Source organism: Epargyreus clarus, unplaced genomic scaffold (genome assembly GCF_041222505.1).
Source record: "Epargyreus clarus isolate Ecla_fem2 unplaced genomic scaffold, WU_Ecla_fem_2.2 ptg000015l, whole genome shotgun sequence".
NCBI lineage: Eukaryota > Metazoa > Arthropoda > Insecta > Lepidoptera > Hesperiidae > Epargyreus > Epargyreus clarus.
This window is the reverse complement of record NW_027332223.1, coordinates 10,554,281-10,579,043: the sequence shown is the minus strand read 5'-3', so window position 1 is coordinate 10,579,043 and position 24,763 is coordinate 10,554,281. Positions and strand designations below refer to the sequence as shown.

General features: G+C 32.5%; 2 protein-coding genes across 4 annotated transcripts; one reads left to right on the top strand and one right to left on the bottom strand.

The window, feature by feature from the left end:
* Positions 1-1,751: 1,751 nt before the first annotated feature.
* LOC140748031 (uncharacterized) lies at positions 1,752-5,727 on the bottom strand. Of its 2 annotated transcripts, none has more exons than XM_073080715.1 (2): positions 5,528-5,727; positions 1,752-3,032 (listed from the first exon to the last, which is right to left on the bottom strand). In XM_073080715.1, exons 1-2 carry the CDS (start codon positions 5,604-5,606, stop codon positions 1,819-1,821), a joined length of 1,293 nt encoding a protein of 430 aa, XP_072936816.1. In that variant the 5' UTR covers positions 5,607-5,727; the 3' UTR covers positions 1,752-1,818. The 2 variants fall into 2 exon arrangements, with proteins under 2 accessions (XP_072936816.1, XP_072936817.1); XM_073080716.1 differs by lacking the exon at positions 5,528-5,727 and adding an exon at positions 3,266-3,501.
* Positions 5,728-6,568: 841 nt separating this feature from the next.
* Positions 6,569-11,383, top strand: LOC140748015 (activating signal cointegrator 1 complex subunit 1). Of its 2 annotated transcripts, none has more exons than XM_073080698.1 (7): positions 6,569-6,669; positions 7,484-7,583; positions 8,325-8,457; positions 8,989-9,117; positions 9,404-9,564; positions 10,408-10,580; positions 11,074-11,383. In XM_073080698.1, the coding sequence occupies exons 2-7, from the start codon at positions 7,540-7,542 to the stop codon at positions 11,364-11,366; spliced, it is 933 nt and encodes a 310-aa protein (XP_072936799.1). In that variant the 5' UTR covers positions 6,569-6,669; positions 7,484-7,539; the 3' UTR covers positions 11,367-11,383. The 2 variants fall into 2 exon arrangements, with proteins under 2 accessions (XP_072936799.1, XP_072936798.1); XM_073080697.1 differs by lacking the exon at positions 6,569-6,669 and adding an exon at positions 6,676-6,976.
* Positions 11,384-24,763: the final 13,380 nt, after the last annotated feature.

Genomic DNA, 24,763 nt, shown 5'->3' with positions numbered 1-24,763 from the left:
GTAGGCATCATATTCATATTATAATGTTGCTAGATTATCAAACCTGGATGAGAAGTGGAAAATTTTTGAGACTTGATTAATATTATTTAGAATCTATGGTAATAATATTAAAAGTTAATAATTTTATTGACAAATAAAAGAAATTCTATTTTTTAAGATCGTAACGTTAGTAACCTAACGTAAATTAAAACTTTCTGGGGATATTGAAAAGTTCAAGTTGACAACAAATTACTGTTTCCGAAAATCGCCACACGCACAGGAAAGTTTGTCGGATTATAACTAGATTTCATCGGTTTTAACAATTAGAATATAAACCCAAATTGAATATTGATGTTAGGCTATGTTCTATGAGGGTTGATCAGTCGGGATGAGCATTGATTTTATCGGGAGCAATAAATGAGTTTACTTGTACTCATGGAACAGAAAACTTGCTTTTCTTTTCTATGCTTGTACTTCACTGTAATTAATTACATCTCAAAGATATTCGGAAAAACGAATGCATTTAAGCGGTCATTTACTCACGAATGGTCACACCACAGACCTGTATCTAAAAGTAGTAGCAAAAGAAAAAGTTAAAGATATTTATCTTTAGAATTTTACATGAAAAGTTAATGGGGGAATCACGACACGATACTAATCATTTAATTAAACACGTAGTCTTACCTTATTACGTACTTTCCCCGTACGTACATAATTGATCTAATAAGATGAGACCTAATCTATGGATGAGACTTAGAATCTATATCACGATACATAGTGCTGCTACAGGGCATGCTATAATAATTTGCGATTTAATTAAATCGCAATGAAGAATCCAGAAGATTTCTAAGTGCTCCGTGGCAGCCACCACCATATTTGTAACCCCTCATAACTCCTTTTATAATTGCAAGGCAATCGTACTCTCGTGACGCTTTTAACTTTGTCATAGGAGTAAGACCCCGTGTACGAGTATAGTATTCCTCTATGGAGTATGGATACTTCTGTAATCGTCAACATATTAAAAGTCCTGTTGCATTTAAATATGATATTATTACCATTTCTGTTACATAAAATGTAAATCTCGGAATTGCGTTGTCGTAATGGATTCTATTTGCTGTAATAACATAAGCCGATATGGCAACATGGCTTCATTTTTAATTTACATAATAGAAGTAGCAAAAACAGACGAGCAACTGATGTTAAATGGTCACTTCCGTAATCACGTTATTTGTAATGAACTCCAAATATAACTGAGTAGGGTCCTCAAAATGATAACTTAATACAAAACATATCTAAGAGTCTACAAGCTAATTGGCAGTCTAGAAATATTTACTGGTCGTAAATATAATCGCCGCTGCGACAAAATTCTATAAAACAGTAACCTACTTATCAAAGTGGTCTATAATGCCCCCGTAGAAGCAGGCGGTGAAGCGTCAAAAGAATCCGGGGGCGTTGCAGTAATTCCAGAGACAGATTATTACTTTTCGTGGACCCTTGGATTTGGAGGCGACAGAAAATAATTCATTCTAAGTGTGCGATATACGAAACAAGTTTGAGAACCTCTGTTATAAAGTATTGTCTAAAAAGCTACTAAATTTAGATGTTTTTGTATATCAATGATAATGAAATATTTTTTTCTTATAAACACAATATATTTTTGAAACAATAACAGTTTTAAACAGTTAAATTACATCACAGTTTCGATAAAATAAATTTGTTAATCTTATACACTAATCAGGTTTCTAATTACCCTAATAACATTAATAAATAAATTAATATCATACCTCTGGTAATGTTTATTTTTACTAGTATATAGTAGATCAAAACCTTAAATAAATATCATAAAAAGGCAAAGACAAGAATTAGCAAGAGTACTGACACTGGGAAAATAATATACACAGACATACGAGGTTGACAGACCGATATCAAAATGGATGAATTCTCATTGTCGCTTCGTAAACCATCCTTCGTAGGCACTTCAACAATTACCAATTCATCACTGAAGAGGCTCACATCAAACTCACATTCAGTTTTATTAATACATAATTTAAAATCTGATATATTAGCATATTGGAATGTTGGCTTATAAATATCAAAAATTGCATGAATATCATTTATTACAATATCATTATCACTATAAAATATGTAATAGTAATATCCATCTACTAGCACTTCATGAACAACCTTAAGAGTAGTTGTTTGTTCCAAATAATTTGTATTATTACATTGAATAGAATAGGGAAAGAAATCATTCATTAGAATGTTGTTATGATAACACTCATGTAAGCTATTTTCAAAACTAGAAACAGAACTATCCTCGACAGCATTCTTTGAGGTGTTTAATGCATTTCCTCCATGGTACACTCCTGCATCTAAAACTGTTTTTGGATCATGCAGAGGTGTGTGACCTGTTTCCCTCTTTCTTCTTTGTTTGATCATTTGCGATTTCTCTGTAACATTTTGTGTAATATCTTGAGTGAGTTCTTCAGACTGTTGCTCAGCTGCATTATCATCAGTAGGTTCATAGTTATTTAGTCGCTTTTCATTTGGATTTTGCAATGTCACTAACACATGACCTGGTCTTTCTATTAATGGAGGTTCTTTTTTAAATCGGCTACCTTCTAAAATCCCACATGTGTTTAATATTTTCTCTCCCTTAACAACTAATATCTTGGAGCCCTCATGCCGAGAACATGCTTTGAGTTCCACAGTGGCACCAGCAAATAAGTAAAATCCCCAATATTCTAATGTATCGTCTGGTAATGTCATGGATTTCTTTAAAGTAATATGTTTCCTCTCATTTGATAATTGTGGCTTCCCTCTCATTTGGAATGCATTAAATGAACTATTCATTTTCAAGGAATGTTTTTCACAAAATATTGAAGACTGTCCTTGGTGGATCTGTATCACATCAGAATCTGATATTTTGTACATGACATCGGCATATCTAATATTTCTCAAATACAGTGGTATAACGATCAATATGGTGGGTAAGACAGCAGTAAGAAAACAGAATATTATCACTCTCTGAGATCCATGCATCTTGCTGCCATCTGAAAAAAATATAGAGCCTTCTTTAATAAACTCAGAATCATTGCGATTTTTATATCACCTGTTACACAAATCAAACTTATTGTATAGTTATTTTCCTTCACAATTATGATATTTAAATGATTATACCTAGGCAAAATAGATACCAAATTATACAGTTCATCCAGTCATATTTTCAGTATTACCGAGGGAATTAATCCAAAAATACAAATTATGAAATTCATAATCAACTCACCCATATTTAATTTAATGAGATTAAATTTCCACGGGGAATTTTGCGTGAGTGATTTATTGTTATAATTTGACCTTTTGTTTACTTTACATTTTTAGCATTTTCACATTACGCCTACTTACTACAATAATATTATATTTATCTATGCCTACTACATCTAATACATCTACAAGGCAAATTTTGACTGAGTCTGAAATGTCTGAAATAAAATATTTATTTTATCTGACACAAAATGACAAATGACAAATGACATGAGTATGACCATTTGACAGCTACGTACAGAATAGTAACACTTTAAAATTATGTGTTCACTGATCCTATTATGCTGTCTTTGGATTTTTCCTAAAATTAAAAATTGGCTACTTGACACTTTTTGGGAAACTGTTTTAATGAATTCATATACGTATTATATATGCCTTTCATTGATCATTTTTTCGAAAAAGGGCTATTTATTAATAAAAAACATATTTTTATTACGGTAAACGGAACGTTACGCCAAAACAGGCGGTCAAGTGTCATTTCGTAGCGTGACGTCAACACATTGAAAATATAGAAATAAACTTCGACGTTACACATACTTCAGGTTTCGATGTGATTGACAGGTTTCGATGTAGTGACGTCACATGACATTTGAGGCAGCACTGTCGCCATTTTGGGATTTAAAATCCACAGATAAGAAATCGAAAATTTCTTTTTAAAAATTAAAATACTTAGAACATATTAAAAAATAAACGAAATACTGCATAATTTATGTTTACTTATAAGCTATCATATCCAACATATTTCATATTTTATTGTTATAACTGTCAAGTACCCAATTTAGATTATTTCTCCTTAATTCTTCGATTCGATTAATTCTAATGGTTTGGGATAAACAGCTTTCATTGATTGTATATAAGTAAACTATTCACAAATTTGTTAAAGGGGACATACACCTTAAAATACTTATATATAATGTGCTAGGTATGTTGGCTGATGACAGACATACCTTCTGTGTAAAAAAAATCTATATGTGATCATTGCTTCGATCACAAATGAAGGATCATTGATATAATTATGAAATTAAAAATATTATTTAAATGTCTGTGCTGTGAACACCTTTCTCGATTTCTTTTATTACAATACAGTATTTTATTATATGTATAAGGGTATCTAATCCATATTTAACTACCAGCTTGATAAGATGTTAGATTAAAAAGATCAACGCTCTTAACAATATTTAACATTTTTGTAATTATAATAGGTAAAGAAATATACAGCATTAGCGGTTATTCTTTTAACAGTTCCAATAGGCCACTATACTCTTTGGTTCCAACTTTAAACTCTAGAACGCGCTTGAGTTTTGACGATGTTAACTTTGTTACTTTATTTATCAGTCATTACTTTATTCGAGTGCGGCACTTTGCGCTACAGATTGTAATGGGTAAAACGATGTTTTTAAAGTAAATATTAATATACATTTAAAAATTGACATGTTACACCAGCGAACACAATCTCACCCTAACGTAATAAATTTTAAATTACCACAGTGTCTCTTACTAAAACAAATAGTGTTTTTTTTCGACTTATTTCATTGTGTTTTTAGTTTTTTATTCTCTGCTTATATGTTATACCTCTATAATATAAAATATAACACTAGATACGATGTACGATAATTAACGCGAGTTGCACAAGTGCATCATTTGCAAGCCAATTTATTTACACTTGGCAGTAAGCTTTATAAGTACCATACCAAGTGGGTGTGTCAAATCACTTTATCAGTTTGTAATATACTATCTCAATCATTAATAAAGATGTTTTAATTAGGCATGTAGACAAATACTACTATCCATTCATGTTTATTGATCAAAGATAATACAAGCTGCGTAGCTTATATTTGGTTTATGTACCATGTACCCCAAGTCTTAATATAAAACAAATAATTACCAATTTTATATGATGTTTACATACATTATTAGGTATTTTATTGTCCACAACATTATAATAATTTTATAACGATATTGCATTCGTTCTAAAAATAATGAAATTACTGTTATTAATAATTGAACACATTTTTGAAATTATTAGGCATTTTTGTAAATTATTAGGCGCAAAAGTATAATAATATATATTTGTATTTTAGATATAATAATTATATGTTCTAATTGGTTTACTCATTTTGACCGGCAGCTACTAATATTACTTATGACGTAGTTAATTGTTGAAGGTAAACAAAAGATTGTTATGTATGTAATAATCTAATAATATAATTAAATAATAACTTACCGTTCTCTTTATTATGAATTGATGTATATAAAGTATTATAGTACAAAGTACTATTCGCTTGTTGAAATTTATGGCTCATATTGTGAACTTATTATTTCTATTAGCAACGAGATTCTCTCAAGTATAGTTACATTAATAAATGCACTGTTCACGTACAGATTGGGCATGAAGCCTGATAAGCTTATCATATCACAGGCAGGTACCTACGTAACATTGTGTACAATTGCTACAATGTTGCTAATAACATTTATAAATATTAGAAGTAGGTAAACTAAAGTACGTAGAATATGAGAAACATAGTCATATTTAATATATACATATTGGACTACCATGGGTTCCGTACAACCAAATTTTTGAGGAGTCATTTTTAGTATTTAAAAATTTTGTTATTAAAGCGTACTTAGTACTAAAGGCATTGTGAAAGACTTAAACTGGTTCAATAGTTAGTATGAATATTTAGTTCAATAGGTAGTATGTTTCTTGTGTGGGGAACCCCTTTTATTTTTATCCTTTTTTTAAGTGGGGAACCCCTTTTATTTTTAAGATTTATGGATATATTTACATACCCAATGGACATAGATGGTACGGTATCATAAAATAAGTAAAGTGGCTGCCTTTGATTTTTAATAATAATATATGCGGTTTTTGATTCTTAATTATTTGTATGACATATTTATTTGCATTCATAGATTAGTTTTGCATTTTAATTTGTCTACTTTCAAGCAAACTTGAATCATTGTTCATGGCTTGTAATAAATGCTACTTTTTGTGCGAAAATATTTAGGTACACATTATATATACATAACAATTAACATATAAAGAATAAATTAAATAGTATATAACGCACGTGTCGGCACGGTTAAATATGTTTATCATATGTATATATTTTAACAATAACGAAACATGAATAAAAGCAGGCAGAAAGAAAAAAATACAGGTCGGGGATAAATTATTTAAAAAAATTATGGCAACTTGTTTTCCTTCAAGAAGAACCATGACAACTGCGAGCCACAGACGCCACAGTCGAAACCTTGACAAAGGATAACATGTGCCACTGATGATTGTAATTGAAATAGGCATCATTACTATTGATATTACGCTCATTCTCCAGGATGTGTGACTGAGAAACACATACAAAAGATGTAAATTTAGGTTACGTTCTTTATTGGCATTTAGAAAACGAGTCGTTTAAATGTCAAGAACGGATGATTATATTTTGACAAGTAAATATTTTGATCGGATTGGAAATTTCTATTTGCTCTCTTAGAAAGTATTATTAAATGCTAATGCTAATATTTTACTAGATAACCTTATTGAGCTTATTTTTTACTCATATAATGACCGAAGTTCTAAAACCAGATTTAATATGGATAGAAGGAAGATGTTACAGAGTAAACGATGTAATAACCGAAGTATCTACTTTTCAAGAACACGATTTGTATGAAAATGGTAAGGCAAATATTATATTATGTCCAATCATAATTAAAGTTATCATGAAGAGTAAACATTTTATAGAAATTTATTAAAATATGCTCTTTGCAAGCAGTGCTAAATACTCATATTGCAGTGTGGAGATTTTCTTTTATAAATTAGAGATGCGTCTGGTATTTTTGAGAAGTCGAGGTTGCAGCCACTAGACTATCAACTATTATGGTAAAAGAACACACTGTGAGAATACCCAATGTATGCTAGACTATGGTGTTAACCCATCTTATATACTATGTCCAACTAGGGAACAATAATGGCTTAGTAATGAAATGAAATGAAATATATTTATTTTGTATAGGCCAACGACGGCACTTACAAATTAGTAGATGATATATATCTATCGATGAGTTAAAATCCCAGGTATGTAGAATATGGAGTGTAACAATCTCCACTGTGCCCCTATGATGACTTAGCCTAACATTGATTGTTGATGATAGTATAGCAATATGGTTATTGTAACATTTTCAGAAGTTACATACAAGGACGATGAGGATGAAAAAGATGATGATGATTGTGAAATATCAATGTTAGATGACAATAGATACTACACACATTTCCATATTGCTTCGTAAGTAGTCATATATTTTATTTTTAAGTGTATTTCCATGACATACCTACTTAGCGTTCATGGTGTTAATAGAGTTTATAAATTTCAACCATGAGTTATTTTCTTAATGACAATATTAAAGATGATATTAACTTTGAAAGGAAGCATAGAATATTGGACATGTTGTTCTGACATGAGATGTTCTGGAAAAAACTGTAACTATATAGGCATAGTTAGAAAAAACAGTAAAATAATGAAGAGGTAATATTATCAGGGACACCTTTTAATAGTTGCGAAATGATAGAGGATTTGGAAGAAATTAAATTTATTGTGTAATTATGATTTTTTGAATGATAAAATGAATACAATGCGAAATTGTCTTGTTTTGTACGTGTCACATATTAAGTGCACTGAATGTTTCTAGGATTGGCATAAATGCGTGGTCAGCGATGTGCGGTCAAAGGCCATACACATATTATCATCTATTTTGAAAAGTGTATAAATTATGATCAATAATATGTATAACTCTTTTCTGGACATATCTTCCTATTTTCCAATATTATAATGTCTTAGTAGAGGTATGAGGTGGTAATGAGAATGGTGATGATAGATGATCATCATTTTTCCAAGACTGATGATCATCAGTTTTTCAAGATATCCCTATTATATATTTTTTAAATGTTCATAGTCTAATATAAATAAATGAGGGTGACATGCAATATACAGAATATTTTAATTCAAATTATTGTTTATTATTTGCAGGCATTATCATGGATCCCTTATTGGCAAGAAAGGTGCCATGAGGAGCAGAATTGAAAGGGACACTAAAACTGAAATAAAAATACCACGAATGGGAGAAAACAAAGATATTGTTGTACTTGGAGCTAGTCCTGCTGTTAGTTTATTAATAAATAATTAAATAATAGTTTAATTCCCTGTAATTAAATCAAATTATCAATTTCATTGAAGAAGTCCATACATTATTTTATTATATTATTGGTATTATAAACTACCATTATTGATATGTAATATTAGTAACTAGTTAATTTTAAAGTAAGTCTGAAAAGATATTCATGTCTTATAATTAAAAATTGTTAAAAATTATTAATTACTATTGACTTACACATGAGGTGACCATTTAGAACCTTAGGAAAGACAACACATCTGTGATCAAGTGCAAGAGCCCTTGTTCTGAATAGTCCACGGGTTGCAGTAACCATTTACCATCAGGTGAACTGCAAGCTCGATTTCTACTTCAACCTTATATAAAAAATAAAAATATCATTGTATTTCATTTCACACTTGGACTAGGTCAATTTTATTATTCTAAATTTAGAACTTGAGCATAGAATGTGATATATACATATACATAATTATAGTAAGGAAAACAGTATATATTTTTGTGTTTTGTCTTTTTGTGATTTAGAATATCAAAGCAGCACGACGAAGGATTAATATTATTGTAATGGCAGCCAGAATGAAGTACAGACCTACACATTTCCTCTCGATTCCGATGAACCACCCTGATGTTATGAGAAGCTTTGAGAAATTTAAGGTTTGTTCTATTGGTACTTTAATTTGTAATATAATTAGTACTCCTCACTCGCTTAGGAGAAATATAAAATGTGAAAAAGGATTTTGAGTAACATTGTAAAACCAAGTCCACACATCTCGAGCATTGATTTTTTAAAATAAATCTTTCGGGTTGAACGCGAAAAAAATTCTAATTCAAGGAAAATCTGGGCCCTTTGCACGTTGCGCGTTGCATCTAATTTAAATGTACATTTTTTGCTCTTGGCGTCACTGCGTGTTTCTGTTAAAATTATTTTTTTCTTTTTAAGGCACTGGTTCTAAAAGAATGTTCAGGCAGAGGTTTAGAAGAAAGTCTGTTTATAAGGCCTCAAAAGTTACATCTCACTTTGGGAGTGACTTGCCTGATGGATAACGAAGAAAGATTGCATGCTTGTAAATTATTAACAGAAGCTAAGACCTCGATTATACTGTAAGAATTTTTAATTTCTTAATAGTAGATCTACTTAATATTTAGGCATTAGATGCTAGTTACAAAATAAGAAATATAGAATTTTTTACAAAAAAATAATGGTTGTTTAGTAGGTACATATTTCTGAAGTCGGTGTTCATATTGGACACACTGTTTACGCCGTTATCCAACGAAATATATTGAGCGCCGACTTTAGAACTATGTATTAAACCAACATTTATTTGAATTATTTTTTACTTTGCAGTGACATAGAAGTCTGTTGTATTTTTTTGTTACTTTTTTCACCCTTTTTAGTGATGGCATACTAACGTTTATCTGAATACTCGTATAATACATGAATAAAAATACTTAATGAAAAAACCCAAAAATGCACTAGTCGCCCCCTACGATTTTTGAAAGTTCCCCTCGATTCTATACCATAATCAGACCTGATTTCCTTATAATGAAACCACCTTTGAATTAGACTTTTTCCAACAAAAAAAAAATCATCAAAATCGGTTCATAAACGACGAAGTAATTCGCGAACAAACAAAAAAAAAAACATACGGTCGAATTGAGAAACCTCCTCCTTTTTTGAAGTCAGTTAAAAAGTATCATATTGTATAGGTACACTAGAACAATCTGTTCAATACGGTAGCTGGTCATTTGATAGTAAATGGTCACTGTTGTCCATGTTCATGGGTAGTCAACCCTAAAACAGATCGGACTCCTATCTGAGGTCAAATATATCTCTGAGGAATAAATAAGAATGTCTGATATAAGTGTATAATATTCCTTTAATAAGCTTGTAATATAACTGGTTGCAGACTAAATTAATCATATATATTTATTTGTGTATTTCAGGCCACTAATTAAGGATTATTTGCCACTGAAAATTAGAATGAAGGGTTTGTCTTACATGAATGACGACCCTAAGGAGATTGATGTGTTGTATGGCCGCGTCCAAGAAGACACAGCGCCACCTGGCCTGCTTCAAAGGGTCGCTGATAGTCTTGTACAATACTTCGCAAAAGCAGGTGAATATTTAGGACACTTTCGCACTACCGTTTATTGAATCCAGCGTTTGATAACCGCGTGATTGTGTTGTGTCGTTTTTATACAGCGTATCACAAAATCATATGACGTTTACGTCTCGACATAATTGTGATTAATCGTGTGACTGTATGTATAATATACGATGTTTTTTGTATTATGTTCACGGTTTATGCACACGCGGAAGCATTGTATATAGATGTGACTCAGTTCGTCAACATAATCTATTTTGTGATGAAGTGGCACTCTAAGGCTACTGGAAACCTCTAATTTAAGTAATAAAGTAAAAAAACATACATATTATTTTTTTAAGTCGCCAATGTGTAAAGGCCCTCTGATATAAATGTTGCGTTGCAGATGTATTTACACTAGTCTCTACATATGTGTGCAAAATGTCAGCTCAAATGTATAACAGGTGTTCGAGAACTGAAGATATAGTGAATTGGTATAATAAACTATTTTATGGTACTGTTTCAGGATTCATGGATAATAATGATTACGGTCGAGACAATGTAAAGTTGCACGTGACGTTGTTAAATTCTAAATATAGAGGGCGTCAGAGAGATACAGGTGACGATGAAACACAATCAAGAAGTGCAAGGAAGTCTCGAGAAACTTTCGATGGCTCACAAATATTGCAGAAGTTTAGCGATTATGATTTCGGTGTAATGGAACTAACTGATATACATTTATCGCAGCGAAAAACTATGGGCACCGATGGTTATTATAAGTCAACGTGTATCATGTCTTGTAGCTTAAGTGAACAATAAAGTGTATTTTGAAGTTTGTTGGTTATTTTATTATTTTTCTGTAACCTGTTCCTTTGATATAAGGGTGAATTTTTCAAATAGACCTTCAGCGCTAAATCCGAAACTATAAGGATTAGCGAAAAATGCTGAAAGGAGTTACGAGGCCGATTTTAATAAAAACTAAAATTGCATCATTACTTTTTTAAAATATATTTTTCCTTAGCCGGGAATCGAACGAGTTCATTTTGAAAAAAAAAATACACCCTCTATATTATTCCACATATCTATATTATGCTCTGGCATTAAGCCATTGTCCACTATGTTGACCAAGCTTGGGTTGGTAGACTTCATGTAACTTTTAAAATCTTTTGGGCCGTGAACAGACTGCAGCGAGTATATGAACGTGTGCGTGTCGGATGTACGTGCGGGCGTAGAAAACGCGTAATGTGAATAGCGCCCTTATATTTTAAGTATTAGTAACCTGTTTTCAGGACTTATTACTTTTCAGGATAGAAAATATAAAGGACTACAGTTTAAATACAATATTAAGCACATACTAAATAATTGTGTTTATTATCAATGTACAATAATCCTTAAGAAATTTTAAATATATTTTACGAATATGTCGACGATATCCCAATACCGCACTTTATTAATAAACTGAACGAAACGACTTTAATATGAGAATAACTTTTATTCACTTTTATTTACAATTCGAGCAGAGTAACGGCTTACACGACTGATTCAATGCGAATGTACCACGCTCTACCAGCGCGTGGACTTAAATACTACTCGAGTGACAAACAGCATAAGAACTACCTCACATCACTTGTTTTGTTATAACAAGTGACGTGATTCACAATAAATTTAACTGTTAATAAAATAACATTATATTGAAAATATTGTTTTAAAAATACGAGAATAAGTATTTTAATATTATTATAATTTACATAATTTATTTGGTATGACTAACAAAGTGTTTTGAAGTACTACCGGAAATCGTCCATATTTTAATCTAAATATTAATTCCACATTGACAATCAAAATTGACATAATAAAAATTAATAATGAATTTTATGTTGCTCCAAATAATTTATCTTACACAAATTATATTTGTTTTAATAAACAAGCGCGTTACAACACGCAAACATTCCTTACAAGTTTTCATAAATCGCCAAAAGAGGGCGCTACTAGTAGGATGCAAATTAAACTAAGTTTTGTTTATAAAACAATAAAATTGGAGTCATAATAATCTAATTGATTTTTACTTTGAAGGTTTGCAACAATATGAATTATTAAAAATAAATTACAAAAACAATGTTTTAAAATCAGTCGAAAGAATCAGTGCAATGTCTAAGAGACATTGAGGTTAGATCAATAACAGTATTGTAATTACGAATAATTATTTTAAACATTAAATATTATAATATAAACGTAAGATACAGATTTACACCCATAAATAATTATTTTAAACATTAAATGTTATAATATAAACATAAGATACTGATTTGCGCCCATAAATACATAGTAATATTTGACCTATATTTGAAGTCTTATTTTTGTTCGGTTGCTCAAGCGGTTTGATCGCGAACTTTTCAAATAAAGAGTAGGTTTTCTACATAGTAAGACTAGTAAAATGTCTATTATTAAGTAAGTCGATTTCAGAAGTCGGAACTTGTCTGGAATCCTTTAATAAGGTTTCTTTCGCAAAAGTTACCTATACTATTTTCGAACAGGCGTCTACTGTACCCACGTAACGGGAGCTTAGATATCGAACTACTTCGAGTTTCCGCCCGAATGGTTTTTATCGGCGGTTTCCCTAACAGAAAATGGGAGGTTACATCGAGCTAACGAATTGTTTTTAAATGCAATGTTTCGTTACATGTTTTTGTAAGCTTCTAAATATAATCATATCATGGGTATGTACTTCAGCTACACATAGTTCAGAATACAATTGTATTCTATTTCTGTTTTAAATTGTAATGTATTTCTAGGTGAATTCCCCAACAGTAAGCTTTAGACTATCCAGAATATTTAATTTGTTACATTACTATTATGCAAAATTTTCATTGTGACAAATTTACGTAAATTACAAGGTGCTAAGAAACAATAATATTTTACAGCGGAGTGATAGATCCTAGAGTAGAATTTTCCTACTTGGCGATATAATTTCATTGCTCAGGATAAATAATTTCAGCGCACCTTGCTTCGCATTTTTAACGCATAATTAAATATATAAATGGTAATTTTAGACATAAATTAGGAGAATATTTAAGTACCAATATAAAAACGGTATCGGCAAGTTAGCAAAGCGCCTAATAAGTAAACATCTATTACAACTTATGTTAACAACCTTCTTGTTGTTGTAACTAGGTTAGTTAGTTTAGTTAGTTAGTAGAAGTATACAATAGGAATTTTTGAATATTATATTTTTTGTACACCTTTAAAAGTTACACTTATAATATTGGTTATAAACACCAAATAACTTAGCAAAAACTAAAAATTGAACACCAAATAAAATTATACACGTGCCGTAATTTGAGCGCGGCCAAAGCCGTATGCCAAGTGTTGTTAAAACGTTGGAACAAGTGGCTCAATTTCGTAGCTCTACGATTTTGTATGTAGTCCGTAGAGCAAGGCTACGACAGGCGTAAGCGGGTGGGGCGGGAAGCGTTAGTAGGGACGCATTGCTTACGCGATGTGCCCGTCTTGTGTTACTTGACTCCCTTTCCGTTCCGCGATCGTTCGTATATGTAAATTAGAGGATTGCGCTGTAACAAGGCGGTAAGGACTCTGATTTTTTTTAACGATAACACTTATTAGCTTTGGGTTTAGACGCATAACGTGTTTGAATTTATTTCTTGTTAATTTTTAGTTCTGGCTTTATCATATATTTATTCCTAAGTTTAATAACATACATTTGACAAATATACAATTTATTTCAACAGAAGATTAATTGAAACGATCTTGTGTTTACTAAAATTAGTCACGCAATGTTTTAGTTAGAACAAAATAAGTGGAATATATTTATCATTAACGTCTATTTGTAAATGTATGATTTTAATTGCCTGTTTGTACCTACTTAATAGATATTGTGTTTCAATAGAACGGTTACAGCAGTATTTTTATACTTTTAGAATATTAAAAACTCTGGGTTTGAAATAACGACCGAATAATTTTACTCATTAATTCAAAATTTCATTTGGATGACTTTCAAGGACATACTGAAAATTTATGTAACGGAATGCGGAATATTTTAAATTGCTGGTTTTAAATAATTGTTGATATTTACTTAGAATATAGGTACTAATAGAGATTATTGCTTATTGACATAAAGTATATTTTATTATTTAAATACTTGTATAGGTACTATAGGTACTTAGGTAGGTACTTATATTATGTGACAAATCAGGAACGTTTGTGTAAAACGTTCCTGATTTGTGTGACCATAATAAATTTACATTAAACATAATAATAAGCTCAATAAGTATCATTATTTTTAATTTATAAATCTTAAGTGTATCTGCTACTACATACATCGCATAAAATATAAGAATATGTAATGATCATTTAGTATAAGCAAGGTATGCGTAACACATGCCTTTGCTATTAAATATCGTTAATGCAGAGAAACGAGACGCTATTCACACCAGACTTACCATCCATGGAAGGCTTAAATGCTTTTATACATACAGGGTGATATACTTAATAATTTTGAAAAAATATCAACTCTAACTACTGTGTTATGTTATTACTGTGTAAATATTTCCCAATACCAGATTGTATATAAGTTATTTTATTTCTACTTTTTGTTTTTTTCTAGTAATTCAAACTTATTACTGTCTTACTACGGGAAAGGATATATTCTAATGAAAATGATCCAGTGCTAATTGTGGGTGAAAAAGATCATTGATTCGAAATCATAAGCATAATTTTGAAGACTACTATTTTATTACTGTCGCTGCCGTCAGTAAATATCTCACCCTGTATAGGTAATATGCCGACGACTCACGCCCCCTTTACACATCATAAATCTAGATAAATGTTGGGATTTGTAGCCCTATATTATTTATTTAATCGCGACTCCACAACTTTTACATACCAATGTACAATATAATTATGTTGTAAGGGAAACTTGTGCAGGTTCGCAGCAAACAGTGGACGCATTGTGAGATACGCAATTAGCAAGTAGTAAAGAAAATAGGGGTAGTAGGTGCATTAACATGACAATAAATAATGACTTATAAATATGTATTTACTATTCAACATTGCCGAATATTGAAATAAGATTTTAGTATGATAAAATAAACCATTTTTGTGTATTTGTACTGTATGATTTTAGCATTTAGGCCCTGTAGAAATAAATGTACGAACATAAAAAAATATCGTCATTGAATTTCCGTTCGTATTCGTAGCCTCTACGCTACACGGAGTCGAAATTCCAAGCACGCGCGCACCTTATTTTTCGAAATTATTTGCGTGTTAAAACTAATTATCACTTGCTTTAACGATGAAGGAAACAACATCGCATTTAACTATGGAACTTCAGTGATATAGTACCATTACATTCAGTTATATTATTAACTGCCATGAATATTATGTAATATTAATACTTTAGTTAGTTAATGTAGCTTATTTCAACCTTATTATTGGCTATCTAACTCCGTAAAATGTACGGGTGAAATGGGGGTATAAATAATGAATAATTTATGTTTGTATAGCCCAACTTTTGTTATAAAGAATAATAGATATCCACAATAAATGTTGCTGCCATCGTCACAAAACATTTTCAGTTCTCTCCGATGAAGCAAATATAAAATTGTATTAAATTGGATCCGAGCCTGGTAATCCTCGGAAGTGAGCTTAATTTTTGTCTAGAATTTATAGTGAGGAAAAATCTTACGTGACATTTTTAATTTAGGGTAAGATAATTGCGTTACCATCCAATTTTAATACGATAATTTTATACCGTGAGGCAATCATAGGCCCTATGAATGATAATTCGTTAATATCGAATGAGAGAATCTTTAATGAGTAACGCAGGTAAAAGATTTTAGGCCTATGGGAGATATTTGAGTGGTTTAAAATGTTATAATTCTCGTTACAATATTATTGTTGATTACTTGTCATGCGTGCCATATGCATGTGGGTTGCGAAGAGACTGCAATGGATTATCATGCGTGTGGTTGAGACACGCGTGGTGGGTATGCGTGATAGGAAATCCCTTAATCTCCCGTTACAGCATGGTATTAAACATACTTATCACGTTTTATTTTTGCTTTGTATTTTCTGCTGCTTTGTATTTTCTAAAATTGTGAAAACGTTAGAAAACATATTTAAACGCTTTCTACACTCACAGCCCCACACTAGGATTCCCTGTGTCGTGGGTGCCATGGACACACACATAGACAAATACACAAACACCCAGACCCAGAAACAGAAATCTAAATTCATCATTTAGATATCTGTCTGGCCGGGGATCGAACCCGGGACCCTTTGCGCGTCAGACCGGTATGGTGGCAGCTCCGCCACGCGGATCGTCAACCTTTTTAATGCAATTTTAACCTTTTTAATGCAATGTTCACGTAGAGTAATGTTTATCTTTGTTTACCTATTTAAAAACCATTTTAAATATTAGATGAAGATTGAAAAAATGTACCTACATTGCAAATGCTTAAGGTTCTCTATAGTTCCCATTATATAAAGTAAAATATCAAGCGACCTGATTTTTCCCTAGCAATACACCCTACAAAGGTAATTTTCTTTTTGCTTCGACATCCGAAAATCCGAATACTCTATTGTATCGTTTTGTTTTTATCCGCCGATACACTATATTTGTTTTTGGTTTGGATTTTTTTAGGCAAATACGAGCTTTCTGTTGTATGAATTAAAATAATTAACATTGTGACATACCTTAGTTACTATGTATATCTTTTGTTAAACCAATATAATTATTTAGTATTTACCTTATAAGTATGGAATTTTCTTGATGTTAAATGATATATCAGTTCAAAGCTACAACTCTAAATTAATAAAGTCTTACCTAAAGTCGATTAGAGGTATACCGAAGTCTTCCCTACCATCCTAACCACACCAAACTTTTTCCGAAATACATACAAGGACGTGTCAAGATTTTTTTACTAATGTTCCCATTATTCCTATTTTAGTTACGCATAAATTTACATATATATATATTCGTACATAGCTACTTTCATTTTTAGTATTTTTATTGCTACATTATACTGTAAGTGGATATCAAAAGAACCAGAACCATTTTCAATTATGAGGAGTATCATGAGGTATGCCAACGTTCGTCCTTGCTCGTAAATCTCGCTCGGTTAGTAGGTAATTGAGTTTCCCTTTATTGTGGTTTTTGGAAACCTCAATTAAGTGACCTATTTACCCTATTTATTTCGTAATATACCCACCACACATATATACATACATGAACATTCTTTAGAATCAAACACTTATCCTTTTGTGGAAACTTCGTAATCGTATTGCCTTATGTCGTTAGAATGAGCAGCGAGATAACTTATATAAAATCGGCCTTTCCCTAGGCTTCACGAATTTATGACTGCTATCAAACGTTAGCCTGTATTTTTAGAAACGATTTTAACTCTGCAGAGATGTACGATTTTAAGAAAGAAAAGTTAAGTTCCTATATATAAATCTTAGCACATTAATTAACTTATTATTATTGTAAGTTATTACTTCTTATCTTTATATATATATTTCTTATGTGCGTGTGTATGTCACTGAACTCCTCCTAAAGGACTGGACTGATTTTGATGAAAATTGTTGTGTGTGTTGACTTGAGAATGGTTTAGATTCACAATTTAGTCCGTGTTTTTTTTAATTAATTTTTAATTCGTAAGTAGTTGTTGATTTTGGAATGTTTCACATTGGATTCGACAGACTTCGCTACCATCGCAGTTTCAAATATTCTATCCATTTTTCAAACCCGTAAGTGATAAGGGTTGTTCACCCTTAACATTTTTTTTATTTATATGGCAACACAACGTTTGCCGGGTCAGCTCGTATGCATATAAAAATATATTCAAATGTTTTAACACAGTCATGTTACTTGTAGCATGGTGATCAATCTAGGTCGATCCTAAACTAGGACTCCTAGAACTAACTAACAGTAGCTACATAGAAGTTCTCTTCTCACTGACAACTCTTGACGTAGATACTCTATGTAGGTCACCTATTTACGTAACGTAACAAATATATTTTCAACAGTAGGTACTTACCTTCCCACTAAAAGAAATGTATTGTTAGAAAAACCTACAAAGAGGCAGTGTTTTATTTTGTAGAGCGCTGACGAGGCTACAGTAATGCTTCACAAAATAATTAGGTGCAAAAAAATAAACTTTCAAAAGTGATTATACAAGTTATAAAAAAATTAATACGTAAAATCTGGCGACATTTGATTGGCCGTAGACGTACGCCATCGATCCGAAAATTGAAGGGGCAAGATTCCAGTAGTTAAACGACGTAATGTGGGACCGCTACCCATTTTTAGCTTTACGACGCCGTTATAAAACAGTACGTGCATGGTTTTTAAATTTCAAAGCAGAAAACCTACATAAATTTCTATTTCCGTCAAAAATGTAGGCCGTGTGACCTTTATCAGTTAAAACGTCGATGTAAATGAGAAATACATCGTAAAAGAGAACACCAGACTCAGCACGATCGACCTCTAAAGATTATTCGTAAAGTTACGAGTTTTCTGTTCACCCAAACTCGTAATTTGTCCAACAATCTTAGTTTGCGACAGTCGCCCGAACAATTACTTGGGACCCGGGCATTAATAGGCACTCACAGCGTTGCGGTTGTCGTTCCAAACTTCAGATCGTGAAGAGCCATTCACTTTCTTCTCTGTTCAGGAGTGACGCAAACAATCTATTATGCCTTATGAAAACTCGTTAAGAGCTATCTATTAACACCGGCTACCAAAAGCTACACTTTTGATTAGAAACAAATCAATAATGTACATACGAAGCGCCATGAAAGAGTATTTGTAATATTGCTTGTAAATCATATCTTTAACAATATTCATATTATTTTACTTAGAAAAATATTTCTCCCCTTTTTGTGACAAAGAGTCTGAAGTTGTCCCGGAGAGACAAAGTCATCAGGAATATGTATAGGCGAGACACAATACACAATGGCTTCCGCTGATCATGCCAAGATATGAGAGTATTTATTTTGAAACGTAATCGAAATCGTAAGTTTGGATTATTGCCTGATGTTTATCTCTATTCATTTTATCCAGTCTTGCTTTCCCTATTATAGTCAAGTTTGCCGCTGTTACATAAGGAAGTTTTAGAGATTACATTATATTAAAATTAGTCATACCAACACAAGTAATTCGTGGGATGCCAGACTTGTTAGCCAACTTAAAAAAATCTAAAATATGAACTTTTTAGGTATAAAGTACACTATAATTAAGAAGAGGAGGTATTAACACATACTGTCATGGTGACGAATTACACTCCCACGAGATTTTTCTACCTGTGTCAGAAATTGAGCACATTGAGCGCACTATCAACAGTAGAGAAATTGATTGATAATAATGATGTTAATAATGTCAGTTCTTTATACTATTTAGTGTATTATATTTATGACACTTTTGAAGGTGGTAGAACCCTTTGTGGTTCGACACCGGCGGCACCACCGCCACGCCTATTTCTGCCTAATAACATTGTTTGGCGCTGCTGTGTTCCGTTTTGAAGGGTGTGGTAAGGGAGACATACTTTTCAGGTGGACTGCATGCTCGTCTGCTACTCCTACTAATACTATATAAAAAAAAAAAACTGCAGCCAACATTTGCGGAATCCCACATGGATTTTGTCGAGACTTTTCTTTTACAACGTAAGAAAACAAAGCGTTCCAAATCTTGATTGCCGAGTACAATTTTTATAGGTGTTGTACTCGTGTCTTTGTATTCTTTGAAGGTTCCGTAATGTTTCCACTGCCGCTTATTTGCTCTAGTCCTTTGTTCGCTTGTCTGAAAATCCCTTAGTATCGCTGATTTTGCGTCGGATTTATGTTTGTAAATAATATTATGATTATATGATAAGTATTTTTTTAATGATGTTTCTTGGGAAATAATTAAATATGCAATCGATCGACTGCTACCAGACCTTAAGGATCAGCATTTGAATGTTTGCCAAATGAGACCAGCTTGGCGACTGGCATTACCTCAAAGGTGATTCCCCGATAAGTATACCAATTCACACTTGACCAGCGTGGTAGTGCCCAGCAGTGGGACAGTAATGGGTTGATGATGAATTAAATATATCGATTCCAATTCCTTGGCCCAGCTTCCTAGGAAAACAAATGTAAAAAGTGATTTAGTACGTTACAAATTCTGAACAACGCCTGAGTGGTTCCGCCCACCGCCTTGTCGCTGAGTAGGTAAGTACTTATTGACATTTTGATTCCAATCATGTGCCCCTGAGTATCTAGGAGATTCTACGAGATAAGATTTCTCGACTGCAATAGTGAAACCTGAGATATTTTTGCTCAGATCGTCGCCAACTCATTACTTTCTTACTGCAGGGCACGAGACTCCTTTTAATGTAGTATGTCATAGTGTACCACGCCAGTCAAATTTCCAATTAAGAACCCGAGTTGCAATCACTAAGGTATCAATGACTTTATCTCACTGTTTGTTCCGCTCCGGTCACAATAAATGAAGGTTTTCTATACCTACTATTGCTATTAATGCTAATGATACTGTAATACGAATTAATGTTCCACAGGACCATGTTCCATATTTCTTACTGACAGTAATAATCTAGGTAAGTTTATTACTGTTAGGACATACATGTGTACATTCTCGGACCACTTGTTTATATTACGTACTGATAGTTACCCATATAAGAACCTGCTTTACTAAATAGTAAAGTCATCGACATTCAATTTTTGTAGATAATGAAGTTATTAACCCAAATAAGCGAAAGAAGAACATTTTCTAATAACGGTAAGTGCCTTTTTCCACTTCGTTCCATTTAAGTTATTTTTCTTTGAAAGCAGCTATGTTCACTTTCTCCGACCATTTCTTTGAGCGCTAAACAAACTTCCCTTTTCTGAAAGGCTTTATGGAGAAACTGTCTTTTATCTTTATGCCATTATATCAGTGGGTAGTTTGAACATGATACAAAAGACCAACCTCATATCTAATAATTATTAAAAAACGTATTTTTATCATCATAAAAATACGAATAGATATAATTGAAGAATTTAAATAGATATTGTCTAGTTCTATAAGAGTAAAGAAAATATAAATGTTTTGTTTGAATGGACATTTGAATGGAATTGTAATACTCACATCAAATGACAGTATTCATTCACCTACCAAAGTAAAAATAATCTCTGCAACCATGCTGTAACCCACTAATCTATTACAGAAAATCAAAACAATTAATAAAAAGCTATATTTTCATTGAACTTTCATAATGATATATTAAATACACACACATAGACACTGCCACGCGTGCGCGCGTGCACGGATACACTGCCACGCGTGCGCACGCCTACACACACACACGCACACACACACACATGCACTCGCACATATACACACAATACACATTTAATTTTGCTTCAATTTCTGTTTATGTAAGTGATATATTATGTCTTCTCCCACGAAAATCGGAGAAGACGCTGGTTCTTGAAACACAGTTTCGACTAACTCAGGAACCAGAGGCTTCAAACTTCTGAAATGTATTTATAATTTTATGTCAATACAGTTATTATTATTATTAAGATATGTTATTCTACGACACAAAATGACGATAATGTTACTAAACGGAATGGCACTTCTGTTGATTGCACTAAATATGTTCGTAGCAGAACTCGTAGCTGTTCTACGGCGCGTGTCGCATCCCGTAGAGACGTTAAAACATGTTTATCTCATCTCTGCTATCATTTTTCACTTCGCTTTATACTCGCCGTGTTAACTTTTAATAAACTGAAGAATCTTGTTTTAAATTCGCGTTTACATCTAACGTGAGTAGTGAATAGTTTATATACTTAAGTAGTTTTAGTACGGATACCGTTTGTTATTGTGCGATTTTGTTTTGATTATTTTTTATATTTTCTGCCGCAAAACTATACATTAGTAAAGATTACTCACTCCTAACAAAAAAAGTAACCAGTATTGACAATTCAAATTGTCACTGTCATCTATTTTCGTGTTTGAAAGATATGAAAAAAATGTAGTAAAAACTATTTTTTTTAATCATTTACGAATGAAACGCACGTTTTTGCACCACTTAACTGGGCATATCGGCATTGCTCCGCATAAATTACACCATGACAGCCATTAAATGTCTGACAGAAATGTCAGCCGTTTAAGTCATTTAATGGCTTCTTCCTTCAATTACATGGCGGTGAGATATCTATACTTATCTATGCGCAATACACTAGTTATTATTCTTTACTGATTTGTGGTCTGCCTACTTACGTCATAGAAAATATAGAATTGCTTACTAATATTTTTCTTACTTTCTATCTCCAAATGCAAGTCAATGTTTCATGAATAATATTGTATTATCATCGATTATCTTTCGTAGAGATTCTTGCGGAACAATACAACCCGAACGTCATGTACCAAATGTTCTAAAAGTGGTATAATCCTCTATGGTTCGACTCCGGCGTCACCACCGCCACACTTATTTCTGTCTTATAACAGCAGTGTTAAGCACTGCTGAGTTCTGGTTTGAGGATGTGGTAAGGGAGACTTACTTTTCTGAGTCATTCCAAATTAGTCCTCAGGGGTAACGGGGCATCTATGGCCGTCCTCTGGTAGGAATCTAATCTTATCTGGGGTAGATCACAGATGTCCATGAGCGGCGGTAGCCCCTTACCATCAGGTGAACTGCATGCTCGTCTGCTGCTCTTATACAAAAAATACATTAGCGCAATATACTTTGATCATGAATTTAAACTAGGAATCAGCATCTGTTATTATTAGTAGTTGAATATAATAATTGTTTTGTCGCAAAATGAGTTCATTAAAATAATGTTCTTTATATACGCATTGCGACTACGCTTGGCGTTCAGTTATTTAAGGGCACAAAGTTGCAAAGGAGTTTCAAAGGTGCAAAAATTGTGCAATTCAATAATATTTAGCTTTCCAGTTGATTATTGCAGCAGACAAGGTACTTCCTGGAAACGTGACTTAAATAGCAAATTGTTTATTGTTATTCAGAGTGGGACGTTAAACTAACATATTGAATATATTAAAGCTCATTATAATTTATTGTCAAAAATAAATAATAAAAATTTCGGGAAATGTACCCATGACAGGACACCGTAGCGTTGACGAACTATGTTATTGAACGCGGCTTTTGTTTCATCTGGGGACACGGCAGGGTCTCCGTCATGTTGAGCAAAAAGCGGCACGGCCGTACCATCCGTCTCTTGTAACATTTCAGGGCACTGTTTTTTTATTTAATGATGAGATTCAGTGGCGGACTAAGGTCGTCGGAGGTCTGCGGCGGAAAGTTAAATGGAGGCCCCCAGTCTAAAAAGTTGATTTGATTTTACAAGATTACCATTGTGTCATAGAATTATTCACCTGTGATTCAGTGACCTTTTTTTCGCTGACTGATACACATTTCATAGATTGTTAGGTTCTGATGACCTTTTTTTAGCCAGTGTTTGGAGTCCCCCAGGATCGGAGGCCCGGGGTGGACCGAACCTTCCTCCCCTCCCCCCCTTAAGTCGCTAGAGATGATATTATCATTTACAAGCTAGGTTTTTGTTGCACTCAGTTTCCATTAAAAGTGTATTTTAATGAATAATCCCGTCAGAAATTAACATCATATTTTGTAGGTACTTAGGAAGAGTGTCGAATACATAAGTTTTTATGTACTATCTTTATCTTCTTAACAATACATACTTGGAAATAAACCATGTATATAAGTTAAAAGAAATATTAAAGGGTATTCTATATTAATTATATTTTATATAGATATTTCTATACTTTTGCTTATTTTTTAAAGTGGGTGAAATTAACAATTTTATTTTTTATACGTATCGCGTATAATAGCTTTCCTTCAAAGCCTATTGTTTTTTGTTACCTATGATTTCTTGATCTATTTTATTTTTAAACCGCATGGCTTTGACATTGTTAGATCTTTAAACTTGCTTTTAACTTGCTTTTCGTCATACTGTTCTAATTATAGCCTCCTTCGTAGAACCAGACTTAAACTACGAAACGTAAAATTAACATAGTGTTGAAACTACAGTGTAGATTACGTTATATATATATTATCTGTGACTGTGGCGCCATCTGTTTAACCAAGTTGCGTACTAGTAACTTTACAGCTTCGTGAGCCTTACAGCTTTTGCTTTCAACATTTTCCGCGACTGTAGCGACATCTCTCCTTTTACACCTT

Excerpts from the sequence above, each read along its gene's own strand:
- LOC140748015 (XM_073080697.1), top strand. The coding sequence starts at position 6,865 with ATGACCGAAGTTCTAAAACCAGATTTAATATGGATAGAAGGAAGATGT. Across the intron at positions 6,977-7,483 it reads ACACGATTTGTATGAAAATG|AAGTTACATACAAGGACGAT; the intron begins GTAAGGCAAATA and ends TAACATTTTCAG. Across the intron at positions 7,584-8,324 it reads ACACATTTCCATATTGCTTC|GCATTATCATGGATCCCTTA; the intron begins GTAAGTAGTCAT and ends TATTATTTGCAG.
- LOC140748031 (XM_073080715.1), bottom strand. The coding sequence starts at position 5,606 with ATGAGCCATAAATTTCAACAAGCGAATAGTACTTTGTACTATAATACT. Across the intron at positions 3,033-5,527 it reads AATTCATAATAAAGAGAACG|ATGGCAGCAAGATGCATGGA; the intron begins GTAAGTTATTAT and ends TATTTTTTTCAG.